The sequence below is a fragment of the Apium graveolens genome, chromosome 7 (assembly GCF_009905375.1).
Source record: "Apium graveolens cultivar Ventura chromosome 7, ASM990537v1, whole genome shotgun sequence".
NCBI lineage: Eukaryota > Viridiplantae > Streptophyta > Magnoliopsida > Apiales > Apiaceae > Apium > Apium graveolens.
Genome location: NC_133653.1, coordinates 224,202,551 through 224,222,380, shown reverse-complemented (window position 1 = coordinate 224,222,380; position 19,830 = coordinate 224,202,551). Strand labels below are relative to the sequence as shown.

The 19,830-nt window shown below is 35.0% G+C and overlaps 1 protein-coding gene across 1 annotated transcript; it reads left to right on the top strand.

Annotated features, from left to right (window-relative positions):
• The first annotated feature begins 17,539 nt into the window (after positions 1 to 17,539).
• LOC141674508 (uncharacterized) lies at positions 17,540 to 18,355 on the top strand. Its single transcript, XM_074481215.1, has one exon. It carries the CDS (start codon positions 17,540 to 17,542, stop codon positions 18,353 to 18,355), a length of 816 nt encoding a protein of 271 aa, XP_074337316.1.
• Positions 18,356 to 19,830: the final 1,475 nt, after the last annotated feature.

Here is a 19,830-nt window from a genome sequence, read left to right as displayed (position 1 = left end):
AGGTAAATCTACTGACTGTCAATCAATTCACAGATAAAGGATTCAAGGTTTCATTTGACAAAGGATGATGCTCAATTATCAGCAAAAAGACTGGAGAAGTTGCTTTGAAAGGAGCAAGAAAAGGAAGCTTTTTTTATTGCAGACCTATACTCACCAAATAAGAATGGCATATGTTGCATCTACACCAAGGCATCAATTGCGCAAAGCAAGCCGTGGCACAAGAAACTCTTTCTCCCGAATTACAAAGCAATCAATACCTTGGTGAAAAATGAATTAGTGAAAGATATGCCAAATCTGGAATTTGTTCAAGTTGAAGTTTATGAGGCTTGTCAAAAAGGCAAAATGAAAAGGTCCATTCACAAAAGAAAAATTGTGAACTCCATAAGTTCACCACTGTAACTTATTCACATGGACCTGTTTGGACCAGTTAATGTCTTATCTATTTCTAGAAAGAAATATGCACTTATGATGGTGGATGACTACTCAAGGTATACATGAGTAAAGTTTATGCATTCAAAGGATGTTACTCCATACATCATAATTGAAAACATCAAGATGATTGAGAAGCAAGCTGAAAATCAAAACTGTGCGAAAACATTGAGGAGTGACAATGGCACATAATTCAAGAATGAAATTTTAAATGAATTTTGCACAGACAATGGTATTGTTCAAGAGTTCTCAGCTTTAAGGTCTCCTCATCAAAATGGGATAGTTGAAAGGAAGAATAGAACTCTAGTTGAGGCTCCTAGAACTAGGCTGCAAGATGCCAATTTGCCAACAAGTTTTTGGGAAGAAGTTGTCAATACTGCATGCTACAGTCAAAAAAGACATCTCATGAACAAAATCTTGGAAAGTCACCCTACTCAATTTTGTCAAAAAGAAAGCCTACAGTGAAGCATCTACATGTATTTGGAAGCAAGTATTTTGTGCTAAAAGACAACTCTGAATATGTGGGAAAATTTGACTCTAAAGTTTTTGAAGCAATTATTCTGGGATATTCATTGGAAAGAATTGCTTACAGAGTTTATGTACTTGAACAAAAGAAAATTATGGAGATCACATATGTGATCTTTCATTCCTTGATGGAGCTGTCCAGGCTTGGAATGAAGTTGAAGCCCTTCAGTTTGAAAATCTAAACTTTGATAGTGATTCTGAAGATGAAGCTAAGATCAACACAAGCAACATAATGAAAGAAGAGTCAACTGAGCAAGTGAATCATGAGAATGAAAACTCATCTCAAACACCTGAATTTGATAGCACAAACTCAGGGGGAGAAGGTTCTGCAAGTCATGCCAATGATGAAGAAAATGCATAAAATTCAAGTAAAAAAGTCACACAAGAAAATGGGATCGGAATCATACAAGAGAAGCAATAATTGGTGATCCAAATGCTGGAGTGAGGACTAGAAGTGCAACTACAAATGAATGTCTACATGCATGTATTCTTTCACAAATTGAGCCTAAGAAGACTGAGGAAACTCTACCTGATCCTGATTGGATATCTGCCATGCAAGAAGAGCTAATTTGAAAGGAACAAAGTTTGTAAGTTGGATCCTGCACCAAATAATAGAAGCATAATTGGAACAAAGTGGGTGTACAAGAACAAAATGGATGAAAATAGAATTGTGACAAGAAACAAAGCAAGGTGTGTTGCAAAAGGCTACTCACAAGAAAAAAATATTAATTATTATGAAACTTTTGCTCAACTTCTAAGACTTGAAGCAATAAGGATCTTTCTTTCATTTGCCGTACACTCAAATTTTAAAGTGTATCAAATGGATGTAAAGAGTGCATTCCTTAATGGTAAGTTGGAAGAAGAGGTATATGTGCACCAGCCACCAGGCTTTGAAGACCCACAATTTCCATATTTTATTTACCAACTACTCAAGGCTCTTTATGGATTAAAGCAAGCACCTAGAGCTAGGTATGACACATTGTAAGAATTTCTTCTTAAATATGGATTAACTAGATGAATAATTGATAAGACTCTATTCTACAAGCAGCATGGTGGTGGTTTGATCTTATTTAAAATCTATGTGGATGATATCATTTTTGGATCTATAAATGACAAATTATGTCAAAGATTCTCAAGACTCATGCAGAGTGAATATGAGATGAGCATGATGGGAGAATTAAGTTACTTTCCTGGACTTCGAGTCAGTTAAAGAAGTGATGGAATCTTCATCAACCAAACCAAGTATGTTAAAGATCTATTGAAGAAATTTTGAATGGTTGATTGTTCACCTGCATCAACACATATGTCCACAGCTACAAAGTTGGATGAAGATAAGAAAGGAAAAAGTGCAAACATTTCATGTTATAGAGAAATGATTGGATCTTTGTTGTATTTGACTACTAGTAGACGAGACATCATGTTTGCAACATGTTTATGTGCAAGATTTCAAGCCAATCCAAAGGAATCACATTTGATGGCTATGAAAAGACTTTTTAGATACTTAAAGGTTTGGGATTATGGTATCCTAAGGAAATTAGATTTGAAGCTATTGGGTACACAGATGCAGATTTTGTTGGATGCAGGGTTGACAGAAAGAGCACTAGTGGAAGCTGTCAATTTCTTGGACAAAGACTTGTATCCTGGTACAGTAAGAAACAAAAATATGTGTCAACTTCCACAGCTGAAGCTGAATACAAAGCTGCTGAAAGTTGTTGTGCTCAAGTGCTTTGGATTAGAAGTCAATTAATGGACTATGGCCTAGTGTTACGCAAAATTTCAATTATGTGTGACAATACTAGTGCTATATCTATTGTTGCTAATCCAGTTAATCATTCTAGAACGAAGCACATTGATATAAGGTACCATTTTATTAAAGAACATGCTGCAAATGGTACTATTGAGCTCATTTTTGTTCCAACAGAAAAATAATTAGCTGACATTTTCACTAAACCTTTGGATGAAGCAACTTTCACTAGACTTGTTGGTGAAATTGGAATGTTAAATTCTTCATCCTAAAGTCAAGAACTCAACTAATATGTTGTAGAAGATTAATTTCTAATAAATCAAAATTAATTTGATTTAATTGGAAATTAATTGGAATATGATTTAAAAATATTTCAGAATTCTCTGTTTTTTTTATTTTTCAAAATTCAAAGTTCAAGTTGGAATTTTTTAAATTCTAAGAAAAACTATCTAATTGTTAATTTACATTTTCAATATGTAAAATTAATATAAGATAGAATTAAAATGAATAAAAGTATATAGAGAACTGAGTTTTCGAAATTCTGACTTCTCGATAAGTCATTTTGAGACTTCTCGATAGAGTTCTCGATAAGTCTTTTTACTGACTTCTCGAAGGACTTCTTGACAAGACTCATTATATCTTCTCGATAAGTCTTGTAGAAATCTCGATATAAGTTGATTCATAGAGTTCTCTACAAGAATACAATTCAGACTTCTCGATAACTTAGAACTGAAATAATTTATTTTAATAAATTATTTTAGTAAAATACTTTTCACATAAAATCATTACAATTTTATTTTGATTTATTCAAATAAAAATTTGAAAAATTTAGTCCATTTAGAACAATCTATGTATTTATTTGACATCTCGATAAGTCACTGTCTAGTTCTCGATAAAAGTCGGAAAAATGACATATCGATATGTATCTATTCTTTCACGTGACTTCTCGATAAGCAAATCCCAAACATTTATTTCAACTTCTCGACAAGTCATTTACCTTTTTCTATAAATAGCCAGACATCTCGACGTAACCCCTCTTTACGCTTTCGAGATCTCAATTGACCTAGTTTTTGCAAACCTATTGAGCTCTTTCTCCAAATCTCTTACACACTCAAATTCAAACACTTACAATGGCATCAAACACTGTTAGAGCTGTTATCCCTAAGGATGGAACAAACTACCTAGCTTTTACAGATGTTAACCAAGCTCCTGACAATTTCAAGAGCTTTATCAAGTTTTTATCTGAGACATACTTTGTAGGTGCTTTGAATGCTAATCCTATTTTGTACATGGATGCTCTCAATTAATTCTGGAACTCATCTCTGGTTAAGCCAATTATGCATAAGTCTTAGGCTGTATCTATGGAGGTAAACTACTCAATCCAAGGCCAGCAAGTGGAGTTTAATGAGGATGATGTCAACAAGGCCTTGGGAATCCCTATTCATAGCATGATGGAGGTACCTACTCAACATGAGCTGGCTGAATTTATCGACTTCATAAATTACAGTAAAGGATCAAACTGTTAGGGATTCGAGTATAAAATGCAACGGAAAAACCAAAATTTTTCGAATCCCTACCGCATGATCTATGTATAATGAACGGATCATTATGGAGAATAGATGTTTTACCTTAAAGAGCTTTACGATTATGGTTGTCAAACGGAGATCCTAACTTTAACCGAACACCACGTATCCCGCCTTGGCGATCTACGCCGTAGAGGTATCCACACAAAAGCTGGTACGGAAGAAGCGTGTACTAGCACCAAGAACAGACTGTTTTCCTCTCTCTCTCTCTCTCTCACCTTTAGCTGCTAGGGTTTTATTTTTTTTATCTAATAAAAATGTAACCGTAATTTTAGCCTTAAGGATGTTTATATAGAGAGACTAAAAATAGTCCTAACCCTAATCCAAGTTAGAGTTTATTAAAATCTGAAATTCTATTTATTTAATAATTAAGTTTAACTCAATTACTGAATAACAACTGAATTTCGGATTTAATAATATACAAATTCGAAATTCATTTATCCCATTAATTAAGTCCAACTTAATTAATAATAAATAATTCAAATTTCCCTTTTTAATTCAAATCTGAATTTGAATTAAATATTCCTCCATGCTTTCTTTGTGCGACCCTATAGGTTATTATTACGTTGGCAATAATTTAAATATCTCATATTTAAATTATAAACAATGAGTGGCATCTAGTAATACATCATTGCTACCCAAATAATAATAATTAAATCGGTGATCAATTAAACCTTTTGTGAATAATGTAAAATGTAATATAATCCCTTTAGCCTTATATTATAGATCAAACTCGAGACAAGCATTATGTCATCCTCTATTAACGTTCAATTCGTCTTTCCTTGATCAATGAGTAAACTGTAAACTATTAAACAAATCAATATTTGAGCACGACCATGCATTTTATAGTCTTACTCAATCAAGAGGCCAACAATATCACTCCTTTAATAAAGGAGGTCTAAATTCCATCTAGATCATTCATATTTCTCATACGATTCATAATGTACCCAATGTCTACTTTTATTATTACTTGGTCAAGGATAACTTTCAATAGTATTAAAGTATATTAATTCTTGTATAGAAATATAATAATTTCAGGTCAAAGGACCAATACATTATTATCACTGTGAGATTAACTTATGACACTATAAACATGTATTATCTCACAACGGGTCAATCCAGCACCATGTATTTAATACATGTGCCTGTGTTTTGACTTTAGTATCACAATACCTATGATCAATGAGATGTGATCATCAGCCAACAAACACACTAGTCTCAATGTATTTATTATCATCCCTTAATAATAATACTTGACTATAAACCTTTAGGAATATCAATATTATTCTCATAATCTCATTTCTAAGTCACGTACTTAGAGATTTAGATTTACATATCATATTCCTAAGGACATTTATTAATCTAACATCCTATCGAAGAAAATAAAGATATAATAAATTACTAAAGAATAATCCATATAATCATAATTAATAATCCAAATGTTTCATAATATAAACATAATAGTGTTAGTCTCTAGGGCACAAACACTAACAATCTCCCACTTGCACTAGAGCCAATCACCCATGTATCTAATACCCATGAAACTAGTATAACCTTCATGCTTTTGCTGTGACAAAGCCTTAGCTAGTGGGTCTGTAGCATTATCATCAATATGCACTTTACATACATATATATATATATATCCTCTTTCATTAATCTCTCGAAGGAGGTGATGTCTCCTAAGTATATGCTTTGCCCAGGAATGGGACCTTGGTTCTTTAGCCTGCACGATGGTTTCATTATCATCACATTAAAGATCAACTGGATCTGTGATCGATGGAACCACACCAAGTCCCGTTACGAATTTTCGTATCCAAACAGCCTCCTTGGATGCTTCACTGGCAGCAATATACTCAGCTTCCATTGTAGAATCAACTATTGTCTCTTGCTTTGAACTCTTACAGCTTACAACACCTCCATTAAGGCAAAACACAAAACCTGACTGAGATACTGAATCGTCTATGTCTGTCTGAAAGCTGGCGTCAGTGTAACCTTTTACAACTAGCTTCTCATCTCCTTCATACAGCAAGAATGAATCTTTAGTCCTTTTCAAGTACTTAAGAATATTCTTGACAGCTGTCCAGTGACCCTTAATAGTATTAGACTGGTATCTGCTCGTCATGCTCAAGGTATACGAAACATCAGGATGAGTACATATCATCGCATACATTATAGATCCAATTACTGAAGTATATGGAACTTTGCTCATACGACCCTTATCATATAATGATTTAAGGCAGTTGTCTTTTGAGATCAATATCCCATGAGACATTGGGACATATCCTCTTTTTGCCTCTTGCCTCCCGAAATGATGCAATACTTTGTCAATGTATGTACTCTGACTTAGGTGGATTAATTTCCATGATAAATCTCCATAGATCTTGATCCCTAATATATAGGTAACATCGCCTAAGTCCTTCATCGAGAAGCTATTTCCCAACCAAGTCTTAACAACCTGTAGAGAAGGTATGTCATTCCCTATTAGTAATATGTCATCTACATATAGTACTAGGAATGCCACATGGCTCCCACTAACCTTCTTGTAAACACATGGTTCATCTTCATTTTGAATAAAGCTAAATTCTTTGACTGTTTCATCAAAATGACGATTCCATCTCCTTGAGGCTTGCTTCAATCCATAAATAGATCGAAGCAACTTACAGACCATCTTAGCAAACTTGGGATTCGATAAAACCCTCAGGTTGTATCATGTATACATCCTCTTCAAGGCTCCCATTTAAGAAAGCGGCTTTGACATCCATTTGCCAAATCTCATAGTCGTAGTAAGCAGCTATTGCTAGCAAAATCCTGATGGACTTGACCATAGTAACTGGTGAAAAGGTCTCATCATTAGTCTATACCATGAACTTGTTTGAAACCTTTTGCCACTAGTCGCGCTTTATAGGTCTGTACTTTACCATCCATGTCAGTTTTCTTCTTGAAAACCCACTTGCACCCTATAGGTAAAACCCCTTCAGGTGGATCAACTTAAAGTCCATACTTTATTTTGATACATGGATTCCATTTCGAATTCCATGGCCTCTAGCCATCTCTCAGGAGTTTGGATTGTTCAAAGCATCTTGGTAGGTAAGTGGCTCATCATTATCTATGAGCATTACATCATCATCTTGAGTCAAGAGAAATCCATAATATCTCTCTGGCTCATAACGAGCCCTACTAGATCTACTGAACAACCTGTGTTTCCAGAGCAGGAACATCTTGATGTACTTCGTGCCCATTTTCCAACTCTAGTTCAATATTATTTTGTACAACTCGATCTTCATTGAGATCTATAGTCCTTCCACTAATTTTCTTTGAAAGTAACTCTCTTTCAAGAAATACAATGGTTTGAGCACCAAACACTTTGTTCTCGGTAGGATCATAGAAACTATACCCTTTAGTTTCTTCAGGATATCCCACAAAATAACATTTATCCAATTTTGGTCCCAGCTTGTCTGCACCAAGCGTTTCACAAATGCTTCGCATCCCCATACTTTCACAAAAGACATGCTGTGACGTTTCTCAATCCATATCTCATATGGAGTCTTTTGAACCGATTTAGTTGGAACTCGATTTTATGTATATGCAGTCGTTTCTAGAGCAGAACTCCAGAAACTTATTTGAAGATCTACTAGACTCATCATCGATCGCACCATGTCCAACAAGGTACGATTTCTCCTCTCAAAAACTCCATTCCATTGAGGCGTTCTAGGAGGAGTAAGTTGTGATACGATACCACACTCCTTCAAGAAACCTTTAAACTCGAGGCTTAAGTATTCTCCTCCACGATCTGGTCGTAGAACTTTTATACTTTCCCTTGTTTGCTTTTCCACTTCAGCCTTGTATTCTTTGAACTTTTCAAAAGAATCGGATTTGTTCTTCAAAAGATACACATATCCATATCTACAAAAATCATCAGTAAAAGTAATGAAGTAGTAAAAGCCACATCTTGCCATCGTACGCATTGGACCATATACATCACTATGTATAAGTCCTTATCGTTCGGTGGCCCTTTCACCTTGTCCAGTAAAAGGAGCTTTAGCCATTTTTCCAATGAGACGAGATTTGTATTCTTCATATGATTCAATTTAAACTTATCCAAGTAACCATCTTTATGTAATTTGGAAATGCATTTCTCATTTATGTGACCTAAATGACAATGCCCAAGGTATGTTTGATTTGAGTCTTTCATCTTAATACGTTTATTATCATTATTTATGTTATAGACAGGAGTATCTATATCAAGAACATATAAACCATTAAACAAACGTGCAACCCCGTAGGATAACATTATTGAATGAAAAGGAAAAACTATTGTTCTGAATCAAAAACGAAAAACCTTTCTTGTCCAAACAAGAAACCGAAATTATGTTTCTGCAAATCGTAGGCACGTAAAAACAGTTATCTAGTTCTAAAACAAGCCCAGTGGGCAACGATAAACGATAAGTCCCTACAGCTAAAGTAGCAACCTTTGCTCCATTTCCAACTCGTAGGTCCACTTCTCCCTTCGCCAATGTCCTACTTCCCTGCAGTTCCTGCACATTTAAACAAATATGAGAACCACATCCAGTATCTAATACCCAAGATGTAGAAATAGACAAATTGACTTCTATAACATAAATACCTGAATCAGAAGCAGTAACAATAGCCTTCTTCTTCTTCTTCTTCTCCAGATCCTCCAAATAAGCATGACAGTTCCTCTTCCAATGACCTGGTTTCTTACAATACTGACAATCACCAACCTTTGGAACACCACTTTTAGGCTTCAAAGCCTTGGTCGGATCAGGTTTTGGATTGGCATTCGATTTAGATCCTATCTTCCTCTTGCCTTTCCATTTACCCTTTCCTTTGGCCTTCCCCTTATTCACCATCAATATGGGAGCAGGATATGCCTTCTGAACATTGGTCTCAGCAGTTTTCAACATAACCAATAATTCAGTGGGGTTCTTATCTATCTCATTCATATTGTAATTCATCACAAATTGAGAATAGCTGTTGTTTAAAGATTGCAAAATTAGGTCAATCTGGTGTTCCACAGCAATCGGGGCACCCAACTTGGCAAGGTACTCAATATACCTAATCATCCTTAGAACATGCGGTCCAACCGGATCACGTTCTCCCTGCTTACATGCATGCAACGATTTGAAAGTATCAAACCTCTCCTGACGAGCCTGTCCTTCAAACATACGTTTAAGGTGATCAATTATATCATAAGAATTCTCATGTTGTTTTTGAAGTTCAGCACTCATGGTCGCTCACATGAGACATTGAACATCCGTGTCAACATCGATATGTATTTTATAAACATTATGGTAAGCACGGGATGCTCCTTCAGGGAGAGGTGCATGGCGAGGGATATATATGACATACAACTTGCGCTCTTATTTGAGGACAATCCTCAAGTTCCTCTGCCAGCCAAGGAAGTTTGTTCCTGTCAGCTTGTCCTTCTCAAGGACTGATCGCACAGAGAAGTTGTTTGAATTGATTTCCATTTGATATGTACAATGTTTAAAATGAATAAGATAAATTAATCTACAGATGATTATTACATTATATTCAAGTGATTATTCATATATATTCAAAAATTATATCTCCCACTATTTTATCAAATTAATAGCCCTAACTATTAATTCGAAAAGAGTATCTTCTATATACTTTCTAGTGAGCCAAGATCCAAATTTTCATAATATTTTAGTTCATCTTTGGCTTTATTCCTAAAATATGATTCAATAAGGTAGACAACATTTGTCAATTATATCAACTATATAACTCTTGGATAGTTTAGTAGAACAACATGTATTCTTATTTATCCAATAAATCTCACCAAACTCTATGCCTCTAAGTTCACAATCCTGTTGTGGTAACTTAGTTAAGTCAAAACCCAAATGTCTAAAAGGTATCATATACTTCAACACGCCGTCCCATGATAGATGGGAGTACTTCGCTCTGGCGAACCCACTCCTTATCGATCTAGGGGTTAACGCGTTGGACATACTGGAAGGACATCTAAATAACTTAATATAAACATTAGGGTTTTGTTAGTATTATAACGATCATGATCCCATCATAAAGAGATCTCCAATTTTTCCTTGAATTCAAATCAGTACTCGTTAATGGTTTGATTTCCAGGTATTGGAGGAGTCATATCGGTCTCGCTTAAAATCCACAGCCTTACAAGTTTAATGAACCCGTTGTTGACAAAATCGCCCCATGTCAGAAATAAAGAAGATTCGTATTTCATTCCGTGTTTCATAAACACAAGAATCTCATAATCGTTTGTAAATTTTAAAATCTTGAGTCGTTACAGATTTTATCTGGTTTAGGCATGGCATGGGTGACGTATCTAATATATACATTCATGCATGATTAATCTAATTAAACATGCATCATTAACTATTCTATATATACATTCATACATCAATATGTAAAGTACGGTATGTAAACGTGCTTGGTTATGGTCTTTATCCTATGTGATCCTTTCAAGCTAATGAAAGGATCAAGGTCAATCTATGGTGAATAATATAAATACAATTACAATTACAAGTCTTCATTCTTCTTGTCTTGACTACTGCTTCTCCTCTTGGATCATTCATTCTTGATGTACATTACATAAAAACAACCTATACTAATGTACTAACATAAGAAAACTCTAGTTACATTCGAGGCAATATAGTTACAAGAATAATGAAAATGACATGCAAGTCGTATTTATAAAACTAAAACCATAAACTTTAATCTAAAGATCTTAAGGCCATAACCAGCACCATCCTCAAGTAAACAAATAAAGAACTTTGAGAAAATAATAAAATAAAGTGGGGGTCCGGGGACGGCAGCCCTCGGCTGTGGTTCGGGGCGGCAGCCCCGGGCGGGATCCGGGGCGGCAGCCCCGTGCGGGGGCAACCCCGGGCGGGGTCCGGGGGCGGCAGACCCCGGCTGGCGTCGAGCTGAGTCAAGTTTTTATCTGAGACATACTTTGCAGGTGCTTTGACTGCTAATCCTATTCTTTACATGGATGTTCTCACTGAATTCTGGAATTTAGTTGTGGTTATGACAATTGTGCATAAGTCTTAGGCTGTATCTATGGTGGTAAACTGCTCAATCCAAGGCCAACAAGTGGAGTTTAATGAGGATGATATCAACAAGGCCTTGGGAATCCCTACTGATAGCATGGTGGAGGTACCTACTCAACAGGAGCTGGCTGAATTTATCGACTTCATAAATTACAGTAAAAGGATCAAATTGTTAGGGATTCGAGCATAAAATGCAACGGAAAAACAAAAAAATTCGAATCCCTACCACAGGATCTATGTATAATGAACGGATAATTACGGAGAATAGATGTTTTACCTTAAAGAGCTTTATGATTATGGTTGTCAAAAGTAGATTCTAGCTTTAACCGAACACCACGTATCCCGCCTTGACGATCTACGCCGTAAAGGTATGCACACAAAAGCTGGTACGGAGGAGGCGTGTACTAGCACCAAGAACGGACTGTTTTCCCCCCCCTCTCTTTCACCTTTAGCTGCTATGGTTTTATGTTTTTTATCTAATAAAAATATAACCCTAATTTTAGCCTTAAGGATGTTTATATAGAGAGACCAAAAACAGTTCTAACCCTAATCCAAGTTAGAGTTTATTAAAATCTGAAATTCTATTTATTTAATAATTAAGTTTAAGTCAATTACTGAATAACAACTGAATTTCGGATTTAATAATATACAAATTTGAAATTCATTTATCCCATTAATTAAGTCCAACTTAATTAATAATAAATAATTCAAATTTCTCTTTTTAATTCAAATCCGAATTTGAATTAAATATTCCTCCATGCTTTCTTTGTGCGACCCTATAGGTTATTATTACGTTGGCAATAATTTAAATATCTCATATTTAAATTATAAACAATGAGTGGCATATAGTAATACATCATTGCTACCCAAGTAATAATAATTATATCGGTGATCAATTAAACCTCTCATGAATAATGTACAATGTAATATAATCCCTTTAGCATTATATTATAGATCAAACTCGAGGCATGCATTGTGTCATCCTCTGTTAACGTTCAATCCTTCTTTCCTTGATCAATGAGTAAACTATTAAACAAATCAGTATATGAGCACGACCATGCATTTTATAGTCTTACTCAATCAAGAGGCCAATAATATCACTCCTTTAATAAAGGAGGTCTAAATCCCATCTAGATCATTCATATTTCTCATACGATTCATAATGTACCCAATGTCTACTTTTATTATTACCCGATCAAGGATAACTTTCAATAGTATTAAAGTATATTAATTCTCATATAGAAATATAATGATTTCAGGTCAAAGGACCAATACATCATTATCACTGTGAGATTAACTTATGACACTATAAATATGTAGTATCTCACAACGGGTCAATCCAACACCATGTATTTAATACATGTGCCTGTGTTATGACTTTAGTATCACCATACCTATGATCAATGAGATGTGATCATCATCCAACAAACACACTAGTCTCAATGTATTTATTATCGTCCCTTAACAATAACACTTGACTTGGGACCTTTAGGAATAACAATACTATTCTCATAATTTCATTTATAAGTCACATACTTAGAGATAAAGATTTACATATCATATTCAAAGGACATTTTATTAATCTAACATCTTATCGCAGAAAATAAAGATATAATAAATTACTAAAGAATAATCCGTATAACATTAATTATTAATCCAAATGTTTCATAATATAAACATAATAGTGTTGTCTCTAGGGCATAAACACTAAAACAAACTTTCTAGCTTAAATAAGAAGCATCTAAGGAGGGAATGGTCATTCCTGTTTGATTCCATAGTGAGTGCCTTCACCTGCAAGAAGTCTGGGTATCACAACATATCCAGTGTGGTTCAAAAGCTGGTGTTTTCCATGGCTCACAATAGGCACATTAATGTGGGGCTATTAATCCTGGAAAAACTCAACACAGGGCTCACAATGCCTTTGGCCACAAGAGGTAAGGAAATTTTCTTTCTTAGGTTTATCATGTCTACTTTAAATCATAATGTTCCATACATACATTTACTTAATGGTTTTGATAGAACCAAAATAGGAAACTGTACACAAGTGTCCAAAATATTATTTGGTTCACTAATTACAAAAAATTAGCTACATGTAAGTCTGAATATCACTAACTTCATGTTAGAAAGATTCAAGACTTACCCTTACCCTATGCCTGGCATGAGGTCTAATATTACATCTAGCACATTTATGGATCCTCTGCCTGTGGAAGTGCAAACACAGAAACACCAACAGGGGCCTTCCATAACTGAGACCCTTTTTTCGTTACCACTAGAAGCTAGGAAACCAACCACTTCATCCTCTTAACAGGGTGAAGTGAGTAAAAAGAAGAGAAAGAATACACCCTTAACAGTAATTATTGAGAGTGGTGAGGAACAGACAGAAACTGAGTCTGACCTGGTCAAAAAACTAAAGAAGACTAAAACAGTTGAGTTGACCACTCAATTAGCCACCTCTACATCCTCCCAAAAGGATGCAGTTGTAAAAGAGGGAATTAAACAGACTCTAGAGGCATCCTCTCAACAGGGTGTCTCTATTGAACAAAGCACTCTCCCTAGTGCATCATGTACAGAGTTTGCGCCCCAACTTGAGCACTCTCAAGTTGGTGAAAGAAGAAGTATGGGTGGCATACACATTGAGGGCACATAATTTGAAACTTCCTCTTTCATTCAGGGGGAGTTTCCAACACTCAATCACAATATCACACATCTTATATCTCAAATTTATTCTTCTTACAATGAAACACTTGAATCCACTTCTCAAGTGTTGCCAAAATCAAGTGACACAGGTTCATGAAACTGTGCTCACCACCTAGGAACAATATTTAGTTGGTGAGAGGCTACATGCTGGGATAGACCTTGATGACACCAACAAAAACACAGGGGTTTCATCAGTTTTAACTGAAGACCCTGTGGTAGTACCAAATGCACCTTCATGTGCAAATCAATCTTCACAGATTGAAAGGTTTGAGGGTAGTACTCATGAGGGGAAGCTATCTAAATCCTCTCCAATTCAATTGGAGATTCCTCAGGCAGGGACAACTGCCTTCAAAACCCTGGCTGAAATTACATTATCAATAGAAGCTGGGATTCAAATTTCCAATGATCCAACTATTGAGGAGGCAAGTATAGCACATTCAATTGCCAGTTCTTTGCAAGAAGAACAAGGGTTTGAGGCCATGGTATATGACAGTAACCTGGTCAAATCCCCTCCAATTCAAATGGAGTTCCCATAATTGGTGAACAACACACTGTCACAACCAAAGTTCCAACTGTGAGTTCAACTGTGACTCCAGTCACAGGGTTATCTACTACCTCAATACCCTCCACCTTAAACCAACTGCACATTCAATCCACCTCAAACAATATACCACAACCTTCCCACCTTATCTCTCAATGGCAGCAGGATGCTCAAGCCCAACCTACCACAGTTGATGATCTTTTGGTTGAACAACTTGCAGGCCTAGAAAATATCTCTTAACAACTCCTTACCATAAACATGTCCAACTAAAACTATCAAGCAATTTTACTCTCATATAAGGAGGATTTTGAAGAGCAACAGGAGAAAATTGCAGATGAAGCAGGTGTTAGTGTATACTGAAAATATTTATTTGAAGTATATACATTTATTCTGGCCAGTTTAATTGAGAATCATTTGAATGTTTACATTTTGTCTAATATTATATATTGTGAACAATCTAGTATCAAATGGGATACAGAATATTAGATTGTTAAATACGGTTATATAATATAATAAGGTTCACAGCACAGGTGGTGTTGGACAATCCACTGGTATGGCTGTAGTATTATTTAGATTAGTTTATATTGACTAATAAATAATGCTAGTATACTTTGTGTATATTGAACAGGATCAAATTTAGAATTATTCCCTTAATACTGATTAAGAAGGAGAACTAAGATTCTATGTTATTATTAATGCTTAGGTTCTTAATCCGGAAATAGTAATTGACACGTGTATATTATTTACATGCTTTGATTTACATATGAAATAATTCTTTTGAATTATATCATTATATTTTGGGTGATGGAATTATATACATGGTGGATATTATTTATTGAAGGAATCCATGTCCTGATAATATTCGGGGTAATGATGTCCCCTTGAAAGCTCAAAAAGATTTAATTATGTGAAACCCTGCAGGTGGAATTTATTCTGACATAATTAAATAAAGGTTGAGTGGATGATCAAGGATAAAAGATATTAATTAAATAAATTATCAGTAATTTATTTAATTAATGGACATATGATATTTTAAACATGGGCAATTTAATAAGCAAATAATATTGGAACCGAATTAATTAAATTACGGTATTAGGAAAGGTAGTGCAAATATTAATTCTTTAGTGGATTGAATTAATATTTAATTACATTGGGCTAGGCTCAAGATGTAATTAGAAGGCCCAACCTAATTATCCATGGTCCCTATTGTAGCCTATATATATTCTTATTCTCTTCTTGCTTGGAATTGTGTGAAAACATATTGTAGCCACCCAGGAGCAAGAAGAGAGGATAACTTGAGAAGACGGAGGCCACACTTCGCTCAAGGGAATTTGGGAATACAATAGAAGGGCGTGGAATCAACCATTAATAAGGTAATCTTCTTTTCGTAATCTTTATCGTAAAACGTAGTAACACCCCAAGTCCGTGGTTCCCAACAATTGGTATCAAGAGCCTGGTAATGGGTTCTACGTTTTATGATATAATGTCCATGTCGTAATTATATATGCGTGTATATAGTATTTTGCTTGTATTGGTAATAATGATATAATGTCCATGTATATGAAATATGCCCAAAAATTTATGAACGATTCAAAAATGCAAAAATAGTCAATATTTGAAATATGCATGATTTTATAAATATGAAAATATGAATTTTGTGGCCTTTGACGTCCCGGTAGGGTCCCGGTTTGTTGATTTTTTAGAAAACGAACCGAACTTAACAATAAACCCCAAAAATACATATAATATATGCACACGCACCCCAAACGAGATAAACCAAGTACCTCGATAAAAATGCACTAAGACACATGTCCAGATCGCGTATAATTTCATATAAATGCAGTTTAAATGCGTAACGAGTATTCAAAAATGCTCTGGTCCTTACAGGACCACACATAAATCTACCGCATGTTAAATCATGGAAAGACACATTTTTAAATAATATCAAACACATAATAATTCATTTAACACGTAACAAGATAAATTTAAAATATTATTTTTAAATATTTTCTCAACTCACCCGCTATCAGGGTGGACCTTGTTGGATATTGGCTAAGTCAAGAATCAGGATCTGTCTAACAATCAGGATATGATCAACCTGTCAGGATATGTTGATCCATTGAAAGCTTCATTATCATTCGTTGACAATATATTCAGTCACCCGTTGATGCTTACATATGAATATCCATTGAAGCTCCAACATATATCCGTTGATCGACTTATTCGTTGATAATGACTTGAATGATAAGTCAAAGCTGCAAGATAAATCATAATGTGCTTATTTATATGATCGTAGTTGATTTAGATATGTATAGAAAGTAGAGGTGTTATACTATAACATGTCTTGTAATTGATAGAGATTGATTATAACTCTGTAGTATATAAACATGGAATAGATTATCACATCGGAACGTGAACAAGACGTACGCTCTTAATTCGAGTATTCGCATAACCTAACAGCTCTAAAGAATATTGTTTTTGAGAGAGTTTTGTAACAATTTATGAAAGATCAATATAAACTATTATTTGATTGATCTGTGCTTACTTTACTTCTGTGATACATCGATTTGTTTAGTTATTGTATCCAACCCTCTTAAACAATTACTTTACTGGGCAACAAGTGGTATCAGAGCGGTCAAATTAACTGTTAATTTGAAAAGGTCAAAATGTCTATAAGTAAGTATGAAAGCATGAAAATTCCCATCCTAAATAAAGCTGATTACTCTACATGGATAGTAAAGATGTAGATGTTCTTGGAAGCTATTGACGATGCATATGTTGATATTATCAAAACATGACCTCCTTATCCTATTGAAACTGTGGCTATGACCCCAGATGTTCCTGAACACTATGTCAGGAAATAAAAATCAAAGTGGTCAGATCCTAAGAAGGCTTCATGCTTAAAGATGCAAAAGTCAGGAATATTCTGCATAATAGTTTGGACAATGTGATGTCCAACAGGGTGATTGCCTGCAAGACTGCAAAAGAGATATATGATGCCTTGGAGACACAGTGCAAAGGTACAATGGAAATAAAGAAGAACAGAAGAGTTGTTTTTGTACAAGAATATGAGCAATTTGATGCCAAGATTGATGAGTCAATTACTGGCATGTATGATAGATTTTTGACACTGCTGAATGATCTTTCATTGGTTGGAAAAGAGTATGATAAAAAAGACCCAAACACCAAGTTTCTGAGAGCTCTTCCAGAAGATTCGGATACTCAAGCCTCAATAATCAAGCATCAATATGATCTTGATTTACTGACTCTGGATGAAGTTTATGGGATGCCGAAAACCCATGACTTGGAGATCCAACAAAGGAAAAATAAAAAGGGTCAGAAGATGAAGGATGTGGCTCTAAATGCTGAGACTCATAAAGGCAAGGAAAAGATGAGTGAGAGGCCAAGAAGAAAGAACATAGTGGAAAAGTCATATACTGATGAATCATCAGATCCTGACACAAATACTGATGAGAATTCTGAGATTGAACTGGATGATCCTCATGTTGAGATGGTTGCAATGCTGGTCAAAGACTTTCGAATGATGAGGTTTGCAAAACCTCAAAGGAAAGGTGGTTTTAACAGAAAACACTATGGAGATGGAAAAGGCAAGTTCAGAAAGAATAAAGGACAGTACACCAAGGGAAGGAAGTTTGACAAGATCAAGGTGAATTGTTACAACTGTAATGAAATGGGACATCTTGCTACTGAGTGCCCCAAGTCAACTGGAAAATCTTTGGTCACAACAAACTCCAACAAAGACTAGATGGACTCATCAGGTACTGACAATGATGATGAATATTATGCACTCATGGCCTCTCATGGAGAGGATGCTTCAGGAAATGAGAAGGTGTCTTCAGTTATATTCCCTATTGATACTAATAATCTGTCTAAACTGAAAACTTTCGTATACTCTCTACATGTAAGACTACTGAATGTGACAGCTTAATTGCTGAAAATAAGAAGCTTAGTAAAAGGAATGATTACTTTGAAGGTGAGTTAGTATGCATGTAACGACTCATATACTTTTATATTTAATTAAAGTGTAATTATGGAATTATTAAATAAATAATACACGTGTATATCTTCTATTAGCTATGTGTTGTTTTACTTTTATCTATGTGTGTGAATTATGGTGTCCAGGGTGGTTCGTGTAATTAATTATGGACTTGTATTGAATTATTCTCACTTTTAAAAGTGGATTTAATATAAGTTTATTTGTGTAAATATGTGACTTGTCTCTAAAATTGTTTTTATGATTTTATAATCTCAATATTTATTTTTGGGATTTATAAAATTCAGAAATCAATATTTCATTAATTATTTAACCTTGTATGATTTCCTGATTGCATTTATTTGTAAAATCTGTATTTAATTCCTGAATTCTTCAAAAATTATGAAACTCATATTTCTTTAAGTTGGGAATATTCCTGGAATTTTAACATTATTTTGGGGATTTTTGAGATTTATTTCACCCGCGTGTTGATTCGTTTATTTGTTAAAAGCGGGTATAAACTGCGTTTTAGAAATTATTTTAAAAATTTGGAAATTATATTTTTATTTACTGCGGGACATTTATAACATTTTAAGACTATTTTGGGGATTTTCTGAAATTGTTTTAAACACGACTCGATTCGTTAGTTGCGAGTTTCGAAATAAACCGGGCTTCCAGGAAAGGGACTACACGCGTCAAGTTTGTAAGAAAGAAAAAAAATGAAACGTGGCAGTTGCTCATTTTTCCCCTGCCACGTGTCATGTTGTGGTTGTTCTAAGATAATAATAGCAATACTGATAATTAAATAAACCTAAAAACATACACACAGGTACACACCCCCTTTCCCTGTTAATTCCTTGACTCTCTTCTCAATCTCTCCTAGCGGTTCTCTCACTCAATCCTTGTCTCTCTCTGCCCTTTTCTTTCCCACCTCTGGACCCTTGTTTCCCTCAAATTCTTTTTCCCTGTGCTTGTCCTCCGTTTCTCCGCGGTCGCGCCTTGGCTTCCGGCGAGTTGCCGCCGATTGGCCTGGTAGCTCCGGTGTATGTATATATACTTATGTGTGTATATGTATGTGGTTCAGTCGGGTGTTAATTGTTTTACCTGTTGCCTGTCGTTGTACTGCTGTCGCCGCCTGGTTCCTTTCTTTTCCGATTAAGCGTGGGCGCGTGGTCATTGGTTTCATATTTTCTGATTTATAGCTATTCTTTGATGAAAATTATTTTGATATTTGTGAAATTAAAAAA

What these genes read in the sequence shown, in the direction of transcription:
- LOC141674508 (XM_074481215.1), top strand. Translation starts at nt 17,540, where the DNA reads ATGTCCAACAGGGTGATTGCCTGCAAGACTGCAAAAGAGATATATGAT.